This window comes from Corythoichthys intestinalis, chromosome 15 (genome assembly GCF_030265065.1).
Source record: "Corythoichthys intestinalis isolate RoL2023-P3 chromosome 15, ASM3026506v1, whole genome shotgun sequence".
Classification (NCBI taxonomy): Eukaryota; Metazoa; Chordata; class Actinopteri; order Syngnathiformes; family Syngnathidae; genus Corythoichthys; species Corythoichthys intestinalis.
The window spans coordinates 40,004,875-40,017,415 of record NC_080409.1 but is presented as its reverse complement, the minus strand read 5'-3'; the positions used below and the strand labels follow the sequence as shown (position 1 = coordinate 40,017,415).

The window sequence follows — 12,541 nt, the reverse complement described above, 5'->3', positions numbered from 1 at the left end:
TCGGTGCAACACTACTTTTAATAACCCGCGGGTACCCTGATTTTTGCTAACATAACACCAGTTAAGCGGTAGTTTTCATTACAACAAGGGTAAGCACCCACCTTGAAAAGGAGTGCCCACCCTGAGTAGTAAACCTTGCCTTGTTAACACATTAAAAAAAATGTCGTAGCATGCCGGAACTCCTGCCACGTGAGGAATAGCCTTAGGTGGCTGTTTTTCACGTGATGGGAATTGCTCTCAAAGTGGATAAGACATCCTCCCTTTTACATGGAATCCGAACCTCTTTCCGCGTCTGTACTTGTTTCGAGACAGGGGTGGATAAAAATTAAATTAAAAGCAAATAATTGGCATCTCAAACTTGGCAAACCATTTGCTCCCAGCAGTGAGTGTTACTCTATCCCGAGGAATTTGTGACTGGAGGGGGTTAGGGTTAGCAGTGAGCGAAAAAGTCTACCTGGACAGGGTTCCCCAAGGTTGGCAGTCATGGGAGCGGCCCTGAGGCTGAGCAGAAGGAGCTGGGAAAGTAACAACGTTGACATCATCACCGCGAGCCTCTTGGGTTCACTCGGTGTCCCCAACAAAGCGTCTCCTTGTGGGATGCTGCTTCGGCAAAAGCATCTTTCACATCATTCCAAGCGTCCAAACTCTTGAAAGAGAGAAGAAAATTCCAAAGTTCAGAATGTATAATAAGACAATGTTCCTAGTGAGCTGAGTGTCTGGAGAGGAATCCTCTCAAGTGTGTGAAGAAGCACTGCACCTGCACGGCCCCCTTTTAAGGGGCCCTTGCCATGCAAATGAGCCTGTCACTCATTCCACCTTTCTTTTTTCTAAACCAACCTCAAACCCACTCGCACACGCCTTTACAAGCTTTTCAGGAGACCGTGACGACTACCCAGTAACTTTGGCATGTTACCACTAACAACACTCATAATAAGGAAACATATCAACAACCTTCCTACTGTTCTAACGGCTTTAATGTTATTATATAAACAAACTCATTAGCCATCAGTGTTGGGCACGTTACTTGAGAAGAGTAAATAGTTATAGTTAGTCACTACTTCTTCCAAAAAGTAACTGAGTTAGTAACTGAATTACTCTATAGTAAAAGTAACTAGTTACCAGGGAAAGTAACTATTTCCGTTACTTTAAAAAGAAGTTGTTGTATGTCAAAGAATTTGAAATTTTCTGAGCAGTATTCGAGTCAGTTGAACAGAGAAGAACAGACAGGTGTTATAGAACCTTGTAATATTTATTGCACCTCACCAGCAACAGATTTATCCTACACTTGAAGTGCAACAAAAATAAACAGTAAATTATATAATAAAATAACAATCAACAGTAAACAATATAAAGTGAGTTTAACCCTTAGATGCATAAGTGGGTCAAAAATGACCCGGTGAGGTTGTTTTCTTGAAATATCTTCAGATTGAAAAATTGTTATCAATTTATATTCCAGGTATTCCTCAATAAACATGTTTTTGATATAATGCCATTCAAATTTTTGATGAACTTTTTATAATTTTGAAGAATTTGTCATTTTTGTATTACTACCCTAAGCTTCCACAAGTGGGTCAAAAATGACCCACATGCATCCAATGGGAATCTTTCATTCTTATCAACTTTGGCTGTAAGGAATAAATTTACTGTGGACCACACAGAATATGTATGTAAAAAGTGACATCCCTTAAAATTATTTTACACAGCAAGAGCCGATACGTGTACTGTAAGTATTATGTCCGTATAGTATTTTGTGTGTGTGTCTTTCATGACTCTTTATTATTGTTCATCAACAAATTAACCTACTTCATAACTAGCTAGCTAACTAAGGCTAGGTTCATACCGCTGGTCATAATGCACAATTCCGATTTTTTTGTCATATCTGTTTTTTTGGCGTACCCGTTCAGACTGCCTTTGTCCATTGAGCCTGTTCAAGTATCACACATGCGTTCTAATTCGCAGTCCGAGATGCGCTGAGCCAAAGCCGCATTCAAGCTGGGCGCTAACGCTAATGCACAGCTGCACCTCTACAGTAGCACCCTGTCTCTCTCGCTCTTTGCTGATGTTAACTGCTGCATGAATTCCAATTTGGGGGACTTGACAGTTCGGACCGCAGCCACATTCTGGAAAAATGTGGCCCGGATGGGATTTTAACCACATACGAAAGTGACCTGAATCGAATTAGAAAATGGTCCACTTTTATGCGACTTTTCCCGTTCAGTTGAGGCGGAAAAACACGAAAAAATCGGATTTGGGCCAGATTTACAGCTGAAATGTACCTACAGATGTTGGATGAAGGAGAGCAGTGATGGGGTTGGACTCAAGTGTCTGAAATTTCTGATGATGAGGACCCAGACTATTGTCCAGGTGGCAGTGGCAGTTGTCCACCTGGAAATCCAACGGAACAGGATCAATCTGACTCATAAGATTCCACTTATGCGTCCTCTGAAGAAGAAAGCGTCCAAATCATGGCCAACAGAATGAGTTGGTAGGGCTCTTACTAGAGAGAATGACCTCCCACCCAGGGCAGAACACAGAGCCACAATATCCTCAGAAATCGATCAGTGCTCTTCATCATTGATGATAAAATACAAGGAAGGATGAAGTCTATTGCTGTTGCTTTTTTTTTTTTTTCTCAAAAAATGTTAATCGAATCATAAAGATATTTCAAGCATGAAATCATTCTTGTGTGGCCCTGAATATCATACGAATTAATATACAAGTGATTATTCACCAAAATGGCAGAAAAACACATTGCTTCTAATATGGGTCATTTTTGACCCACTCATGGAAGAGTGTAGGGTCCAGTAACTTGTGCATCTAAGGGTTAATCAATTAAATCTAACTCTCACGACCTGAGACAACTGGTCAAGCAGACATAGCCTAATGTACTTCAAATATTTTGACTTGAAATAGTGTTTATATCTCCACCTCATAAAGGACAAATTTTCCTCTGAATGCTCTGCCATCATATCTGTTTTGCGTGTGTGTGTTTGCCGCACGCGCTGTTCCGGTTTGTGTGTGAAAACACCGGCTCTGATTGGCTTACCATGACACTTGACTCTCACCCTCAGCCAATCACAATTACTTCCATTGCATCTTTCCAGGGGGTGCATTCAGGTAGCCTCGTCCCGCTACTCCTCCCGTCACCCTCGCGTCTGCCGTCCTCAAGGAAGCAGCATTTTTGCTGGCTGACAGTGGGGGATGGGAACGAGGCTAGCATTCAGGTGTAGCAAACACAGAAACGTGAGCAATCTTTGGAAAGCACTGTCAAATTGAATTAGCAGGGACAAACAGCCTGGAGTCATAAGAACTACAAGCTGTAATATTCTGATACAGAATTATCCGAGCCACCTTAAAGTGCACACGGCGCCAATATTGTTTTGCTCACATGATGCGGGAGTGAGTAAGAAACACGGCCTGCCGAGAGCCGTACATTTGTGTTAATGTTGAAGTTACATGTACTATTAAAGAAACAGAGTGCCAGCATGTCCAGTGTTGTATATCTTTGCTAAGAAAAAGCACAAAACAAAACATGTGTGCTATTCTCGAACCTGAACGCACCCCAAGTCTTGGATGACAAATAAACACAGAAGAGTAGACTCGCTACGGCTGGTAGTTTCTTCAATTTATTCAGAGTAAGTAACTTTAAGCTTTTGACCGTCACTAACGGTAACGGCGTTGTAGCGGCGGAAAAAATAATTAGTTACATTACCCCATTACTGAAAAAATAACGCTGTTATTCCCAACACTGTTAGCCATCATCAAGGCTCCACCAGAGGTTGGCCACGGCCCCCACTATAAATTTGATGGCCACCCCACTTGCCAGTATAATGTCAGATTGTGATAGCTGTGGAACTCAAAATGTTGACTGAACTGTTATGGACTATGCACATTAAATCATTATTAGTAACTTGAAATATAACACAATAAACCAAAGTATATCAGTAGGAATGTCCTGAAGTCTTTCTGACAGTTTTCTAATGGCATGTTTATGACAAAAACATAATAAAAACCTGAAATTATGGCTTTTAGTTTTGGTGTGCCACCCCAAGATTTTGAGTGGCCCCTATGAAAAATTTCTGGAGGCGCCACCATTGGCCATCATTGACAGCGGTAGACGTCTCAATGATATTAACTTGGAGAGCTGACAGAAAAGGACTCAAAGCCAAACTCAGCCAAAAATTAGATTGGAAAATACACTACGGCAGGGGTCGAGAGCCGCATGCGGCTCTTTAGCACTCCCCTAGTGGCTCCCTGGAACTTTATCAAAAATGTTTGAAAATGGAAATAGATGGGAGGTGGAAATATATATTGTTTTGCTTAATATGGTTTCTGTAGGAGGACAAACATGACACAAACATTCTTCGAATTCATTAATATTGTAATGAAGTTAAACTTGAGGCGGCATCGTACAACAGAGTAGTCACGTGGTGCGTCATTCTCTACAGGATCCACTGCAAGGAAAATAAACATTTACCGACTTTTCCGCACTGTAAGGCGCATCAGAGAATAAGGCGCATCTTCAATGAATGGCCCATTTAAAAACCTCATATATATGGCGGAAAACACAGACAAGACTGAAAAAGCAGTTTCTGCTCTTGCAACCCTCTTTAAAATAAACTGCTGTATTTTAAGCCAAAAAACTGTTGTGTTTGATAGAACAATATGTTTATATGCTGCCATTGCAGATTCATGGCGTATTAAGCCCCCAAACTATTTTTAATTTGTCCGTTTTACCCTGAAAACCCCCGTTTACAGACGTCGCGCAACTGCTTGTTTCAACCCAGCCAAAACACGAAGGTAAGTAATGATTCAAAATGTTATTTTTAGCTCGGAATCATTAATTGATGTCTAATATTTCGTTAAAAAAATATATATATACTTGAAAAAATCATTCACTCACATAATTTAAACTTTTAAACAAATGATGTCACAATGAAAAAAGTGGCGTCTGTAAATAAGTCATGGATATCTACCTCATAACTATTGCTAAATTGTATTTTTTTTTGTTACTGTCGCATTTTCTCCGATATGATAGATGATCCCCCCATGAGTCATCACCTTATCGTGGTGGAGGGGTTTGCGTGTCTCAATGATCCTAGGAGCTATGTTGTCTGGGGCTTTAAGCCCCTGGTAGGGTCACCCATGGCAAACAGGTCCTAGGTGAGAGGCCAGACAAAGTATGGCTCAAAAAGACCCCTTATGATGAGCAACATTAATGAACCCCAGTTTCCCTTGCCCGGACGCGGGTTACCGGGGCCCCCCTCTGGCAAGCGTCTGGTGGCCGGGCCTGTCCCCATGGGGCCCGGCCGGGCTCAGCCCGAAAAGGCAACGTGGGTTCCCCTTCCCATGGGCTCACCACCTGTGGGAGGGGCCAAAGGGGTCGGGTGCGTAGGGAGTTGGGCGGCAGCCAAAGGCGGGGGCCTTGGCGGTCCGACCCCCAGTTGCTGAAGCTAACTCTTGGGACATGGAATGTCACCTCTCTGGCAGGGAAGGAGCCTGAGCTGGTGTGTGAGGCAGAGAAGTTCCGACTAGATATAGTCGGACTCTCCTCCACACACAGCTTGGGTTCTGGTACCAATCCTCTCGAGAGGGGTTGGATTCTCTTCCACTCTGGAGTTGCCCATGGTGAGAGGCGCCGGGCAGGTGTGGGCATACTTATTGCCCCCCGGCTTGGCGCCTGTACGTTGGGGTTTACCCCGGTAGACGAGAGGGGTAGCCTCCCTCCGCCTTCGGGTGGGGGGACGGGTTCTAACTGTTGTTTGCGCTTATGCACCGAACAGCAGTTCAGAATACCTACCCTTTTTGGAGTCCTTGGAGGGTGTGCTAGAGAGCGCCCCCTCTGGGGACTTCAACGCTCACGTGGGCAATGACAGTGAGACCTGGAGGGGCGTGATTGAGGGGAACGGCCCCCCCGATCAGAACCCGAGTGGTGTTCTGTTATTGGACTTCTGTGCTCGTCACGGTTTGTCTATAACGAACACCATGTTCAAACATAGAGGTGTCCATATGTGCACTTGGCACCAGGACACCCTAGGCCGCAGTTCGATGATCGACTTCGTAATCGTGTCATCGGACTTGCGGCCGCATGTTTTGGACACTCGGGTGAAGAGAGGGGCGGAGCTGTCAACTGATCACCACCTGGTGGTGTGTTGGCTCCGATGGCGGGGGAAGATGCTGGCCAGACCTGGCAGGCCCAAACATATTGTGAGGGTCTGCTGGGAACGTCTGGCAGAATCCCCTGTCAGAAAGAGTTTCAACACCCACCTCCGGCAGAACTTCTCCCTTGTCCCGGGGGAGGTGGGGGACATCCATTGTTGAGGCGGCCGATCAGAGCTGTGGCCGTAAGGTGGTTGGTGCCTGTCGTGGCGGCAATCCCCGAACCCGCTGGTGGACACCAGCGGTAAGGGATGCCGTCAAGCTGAAGAAGGAGGCCTATCGGGCCTTTTTGGCCTGTGGGACTCCGGAGGCAGCTGACAGGTACCGGCTGGCCAAGCGGACTGCAGCCTTGGCAGTCGCCGAGGCAAAAACTCGGACATGGGAGGAGTTCGGTGAGGCCATGGAAAACGACTTCCAGACGGCTTCGAGGAAATTCTGGTCCACCATCCGGCGTCTGAGGAGAGGAAAGCAGTGCACTATTAACACTGTGTATAGTGAAGATGGTGTACTGCTGACCTCGACTCGGGACGTCGTGAGTCGGTGGAGGGAATACTTCGAAGCCCTCCTCAATTCCACCGACACGCCTTCCTTTGAGGAAGCAGAGTCTGGGGACTCTGAGGTGGGCTCTTCGATCTCTGGGGTTGAAGTCACTGAGGCGGTTGGTAAGCTCCTCGGTGGCAAGGCCCCGGGGGTGGATGAGATCCGCCCGGAGTTCCTAAAGGCTCTGGATGTTGTAGGGCTGTCATGGCTGACACGCCTCTACAACATCGCGTGGACATCGGGGACAGTGCCTCTGGATTGGCAGACCGGGGTGGTGGTCCCCCTTTTTAAAAAGGGGGACCGGAGGGTGTGTTCCAATTATAGAGGAATCACACTCCTCAGCCTCCCCGGTAAAGTCTATTCAGGGGTGCTGGAGAGGAGGGTCCGTCGGGAAGTCGAATCTCGGATTCAGGAGGAGCAGTGTGGTTTTCGTCCCGGCCGTGGAACAGTGGACCAGCTCTACACCCTAAGCAGGGTCCTCGAGGGTGCATGGGAGTTCGCCCAACTAGTCTACATGTGTTTTGTGGATTTGGAGAAGGCGTTCGACCGTGTGCCTAGGGGAATCCTGTGGAGGGTGCTCCGAGAGTACGGGGTACCGAGCCCCTTGGTAAGAGCTGTTCGGTCCCTGTACGACCGGTGTCAGAGTCTGGTCCGCATTGCCGGCAGTAAGTCGAATTCGTTCCCAGTGAGGGTTGGACTCCGCCAAGGCTGCCCTTTGTCACCGATTTTGTTCATAATTTTTATGGACAGAATTTCTAGGCGCAGCCGAAGCGTTGAGGGGGTCCGGTTTGGTGACCTCAGCATTGAATCTCTGCTTTTTGCAGATGATTTAGTGCTGTTGGCTTCATCAAGCCGTGACCTCCAACTCTCACTGGAGCGGTTCGCAGCTGAGTGTGAAGCGGTTGGGATGAAGATCAGCACCTCCAAATCCGAGATCATGGTCCTCAGTCGGAAAAGGGTGGAGTGCCCTCTCCGGGTCGGGGATGAGATCCTGCCCCAAGTGGAGGAGTTCAAGTATCTTGGGGTCTTGTTCACGAGTGACGGTAGGAGGGAGCGGGAGATCGACAGGCGAATCGGTGCGGCGTCTGCAGTAATGCGGACTCTGCACCGGTCCGTAGTGGTGAAGAAGGAGCTGAGCCGAAAGGCAAAGCTCTCGATTTACCAGTCGATCTACGTTCCTACCCTCACCTATGGTCACGAGCTTTGGGTCGTGACCGAAAGAACAAGATCCCGGATACAAGCGGCCGAAATGAGTTTCCTCCGCAGGGTGTCCGGGCTCTCTCTTAGAGATAGGGTGAGAAGCTCGGTCATCCGGGAGGGACTCGGCGTCGAGCCGCTACTCCTCCGCGTACAGAGGAGCCAGCTGAGGTGGCTCGGGCATCTGGTTCGGATGCCTCCCGGACGCCTCCCTGGAGAGGTGTTCCGGGCATGTCCCACCGGCGGGAGGCCCCGGGGACGACCCAGGACACGCTGGAGAGACTATTTCTCTCGGCTGGCCTGCGAACGCCTTGGGATCCCGCCGGAGGAGCTGGTTGAAGTGGCTGGGGAGAGGGAAGTCTGGGCTTCCCTGTTAAAGCTGCTGCCCCCGCGACCCGACCCCGGAAAAAGCGGAAGATAATGGATGGATGGATGGATGATAGATGATAAATGATCAGTCCAAACAAAGAAAAATTGAAAAAAAAAAAAAAAACATTTAAAAGGGTAAATATATAAAAAAAGAACATCTCGACCACTCCTTGATGTCTGCGATTTCTGCATCGCCACCCTTGTTATATTACCATGTTTCACCCATAAAATCCCCCCAAAATCCGGCTGTGGCCATTCACAGCTGTGTCTTGACACTCAGTGATACATGCTACTTGGAGTACTTGGATCGCAAAGTGGTACAGTAAGTACGCGATAACGCTTTAAAATCATGGTGTCTTTAACTATGCTCTCTCATGCTCTCACCTCCAGTTAGGGTTTCGCAGTTTAATTTTTTTTTTTTAATGGCCTCCTGTTCAAAATTTTTCTTCCCTAGACAACTGAGATTTTAAGCTTTCCAATGATGTATCGCACATGCAAATAGGACAATTTTAAAATTTGGCCAAATTGGGGGTCTCAGAGCAGAACTTCAAGTCACATGAGTGTTTCCCACCATATATACAGTATACCGTCATTTCTGGACTATAAGCCGCCACCAGTGTTGTTACTAACTAACGTGTTACTGTAATCTGATTACTTTCTTCAGTAACGAGTAATCTAACGCGTTCATTTTTCCAAGCCAGTAATCCGATTAAAGTTAGTTTCCCTAGTGCCTGTGCATTACTATTTTGTTTTTGCCTCATAATGTATGTAGAATGAAAAATACTGTAGTCATGTACGAAGAACATTTCTCATCAGGGGGAAAAAAAAAAACGGGTCACGTGTGTTACGATGCTGTTTGAGGCTGTCTGCCACGGCGGTCAACAACATAGCATTCTGACGAGGCAGCGAGGCTAACAGTGAAAGGCAGGATATATACCGCAAATGAATGCCTTTGCTCACTGGAAATACAGCCATTACTTCACATTTCTGTCCTGTAAAGATGACAAAAATATCTCTGTGCGTTGCAAACTTTGCGCTGGCTGAAAAAGGCCGCAAAAAACTCTACATTCAATTCAACAAGGAAGCACTTGGAATTACAGGACAACGCGACAAAACTCAAAACAAAGTTTGTAACCAGCCTTTATGCACATTTTATTGTCAGTGTTTGTAACCATAGGCGGAGTTTTACTTTTGTGGGGCTGCGGGCAAAGCATGTTGATGACTGACACAAAAGTCAAAAGTTTGGACACACCTAAACATTTTTACGTTTTGTATATTTTCACTACTATTGTAAATCCTCTCTGAATACATCAAAACTATGAACGAACATGTGGAATGGCAAAAAAAGTGAAATAACTGAAAACGGGTTTTATATTGTACATTCTTCAAAGTATCCACCTTTGAGGTGTCGCCAAACTTTTGGCCAATACTGTATATATACATATATATAAAACTGTTCAAGCTCAGTTGTTGTTGGTTGCGTTTGAAAGATTAGGTTTACAGATATTCTAAATACCCATCTTGCCTCCAACAGGTGTAGTTTTGGCTTAGCAAAGCAAAAGCTAGTGTAATAGGTGCTAGTCACATGATCTGCTCGAAAAATGATTTTGATCCATTATGAAATACGTTTTCGGATTCTTGTTCATTTCATTAATTTTGATGTTTGTTTTATTGCTTTACAACTTTTATAGACAATATTTTAACAGCTAGGTCTTTATTTTAAAGGAGAAGTTCAGAATTTTTGACATTAGGCTTTATCTTGGAGTTAGCGGGGGTTTATTTAGTCGTTGGAGTTGATTTGAACAAATTCCGTGCAGTTTGTCAGTTATTTGTTAGTTTCAGGGCTCCGGGGTGGCTAAGCTAGCACGAGTCAATGGTGGTTGAAATCAACTCCATCGACTAATTGAACCCCCACTAACTCATAGATTAAGCCTTATGTGAAAAATTCTATCACATGCGATGACATTTTTTTGTTGTCATTTTTATGTTGAGGCAGCAACAGGAGAAAAATTGGTAAAAAGTAACTGACAAGTTACTTTTAAAGTAACTTAGTTACTTTGATAATAAAGTAATCAGTGAAGTAACTAGATTACTTTTTTGTGGTGTAATCAGTAATTAAATGACTTTTTAAAGTAATCTGTGACAACACTGGCCGCAACCCACCAAATTTGACATGAAAACGGCATTTGTTCATAGATAAGCCACACTGGACTATAAGCAGTGACGTGCGGTCAGGGGAGGCAGGTGAGGCAGAGCCTCACCTGTCATCATGACAAAAAAATAATTATAGCATCAAATTTATATTAATATTTGTCCATTGCTCTTTATGTATGACTCATTTTTTATTGTCAAAATCGCCGAATTTGCCCATTTCCTGTTCAAATAACGAAATGAAACGAGAGGTGCGGCAGCACCGAGTAAAGCCTCACCTCTGATTGCGCAATCCATAACAAACTGGGTTGATACATGGAATTGGAGCGTGCTGGTTGCCGTACATCTGCATGTCGCCATTATGTTTCCAGATACGTTTATTTGACCTGATTTTCCAGTCTGGCTAATGTCTTTAACCCTTAAAGTTTAATGTTTGTTAGCGACATATTTAGTTTTGCTGATGGGAAATAAAACCGCAGTGAAAAGGCACAGGCTGCGGCAGATAGTACTCTGCCGCACTGAAAGGGGGCGTACGTGAAACTGGACTTTCCGTCAAAAGTGGACGCGATTAACAACACCGGAGCTAAAAGGTTTGCTTCAAACTACGGGACAGAAGATAACTCGCGCTTTTCAAACGGACTGGTACACCCGAAAAGACTGGCTATGTGGCTGTCCTTCAAAAAAATCGGCTTTGCTGCTTTCCCTGCCTTTTTTTCTCAACTTGTGCCAATGTCTGGACTAACACGAGATATTGTGACATTAAAAAACTCCCACGAAGCCTCAGCAAACACGAGAGCTCAACCACTCACATTCAAAGCCTGATTGCTTTAAAAACTTTTGGAAGCTCAAGGATCGATTTGGCTTTGACGAACAGCGGAAGCTCAACGGTAGCATCCAGAACGCTAAGGTAAAGAGTTTGAAATACCTCATTAATGCAACCTGCAGCCTAGCTAAACAGGAGTTAACATTTCGTGGTAACGATGAGCGTGTAAGCTCTTCTAAACGTGGCATATATGTAGAACGATTACATGGTTTTGCTGAGAAAGATGAAAGGTTAGCTAGACATTTGGACACATCCACTATGTGTTCTGGCTTGTCAAATAGAACACAGCGATCTAATTGAAGCAAGCCTCTCCATTGAGGCGGAGAGATTTTTTCTTAAAGTAAAGGAAAATAAGGAGGACTTTTACAAAAAGGGCGTAGGTTTGCATAGGGACGGTAGGGACATAACACTACCAACTTTTCAGGATGCTAAAATTGTCCCCACCAACGTTTAAGCAACCTTACCTTTTTTGCATGATATTATGTTCAGTTATATAGAGAATTTTGATCTTTCAATAGTTCCATATGTTGTAAGGATAGAATTGACCCTACCATTATTAAGTGAATTATTTTCATTATGTTTATGCTAATAAAAACCAGACATTTATTCAGGAAGTTTTCAAAATGTTTCTTTAGTATTTTTTTTAAAACAAAGGTTTGAATCGAATAGTGTATCATCTGAACCAATGCACATAAAAGTTATTATCAGTAGATAAGGATTTATTTTGCATTGATCATTTTGCCTATTAATTAACTAGGTTCATATACATGAGAAATGTGGCCCTTTGCCCCCTTCATCCAATCTGTTTGGTCTTATTAATGTCCCGTCCCCAGCAAAAAGTGTACCTATAGGCAGGTTATGCTGTTATATCGTCCCTACGAATGTTGAGACCAAACCTATGCCCTTCCAAAGTAACGCCGGTTTTTGTGGTGAAGGACAGGCGCAAGACCACAGTTTTAATTTCAATCTTATAAAAAAAAATAAAAATAAAAAAAAGAGCTTAGACTAAGAAAAATACAATAGAATATTTAAAAACTAAATTTTGGCCTTAAATAAAATATTCTTTGTTTTTCTTTTCACACTTTTTGTTTAGCAATCTGTAATAAATTGATTAAAGTATCAGAATTACAAGTTTTAAAAACTGAATATTTCACTAAAGGTCAGAATTCTGTGGTTTTGTACACCACTCTTTACTCTCATTTATGTTGCATGAATTATCGCAAATGCATGTTATTTTCTTACTTTTACGTATCGATAATATGTACCGTGTGTGCGTGTTTTGTGAAGAATGCTGATGAGATA

At 44.2% G+C, this 12,541-nt stretch overlaps 1 protein-coding gene across 4 annotated transcripts in view; it reads right to left on the bottom strand.

Annotated features, from left to right (window-relative positions):
* tspeara (thrombospondin-type laminin G domain and EAR repeats a) overlaps positions 1 to 12,541 on the bottom strand; it is a 56,766-nt gene that overhangs the window by 39,406 nt on the left and 4,819 nt on the right. For 3 of the 4 annotated variants that reach the window (XM_057859154.1, XM_057859153.1, XM_057859155.1), the window contains one exon: positions 455 to 646. In XM_057859154.1, coding sequence (XP_057715137.1) covers positions 455 to 542 — 88 coding nt within the window. In that variant the 5' untranslated portion in view covers positions 543 to 646. Of the gene's footprint in view, positions 1 to 454; positions 647 to 757; positions 808 to 12,541 lie in introns of those variants that run through there. The other variant, XM_057859156.1, reaches the window with a different exon arrangement.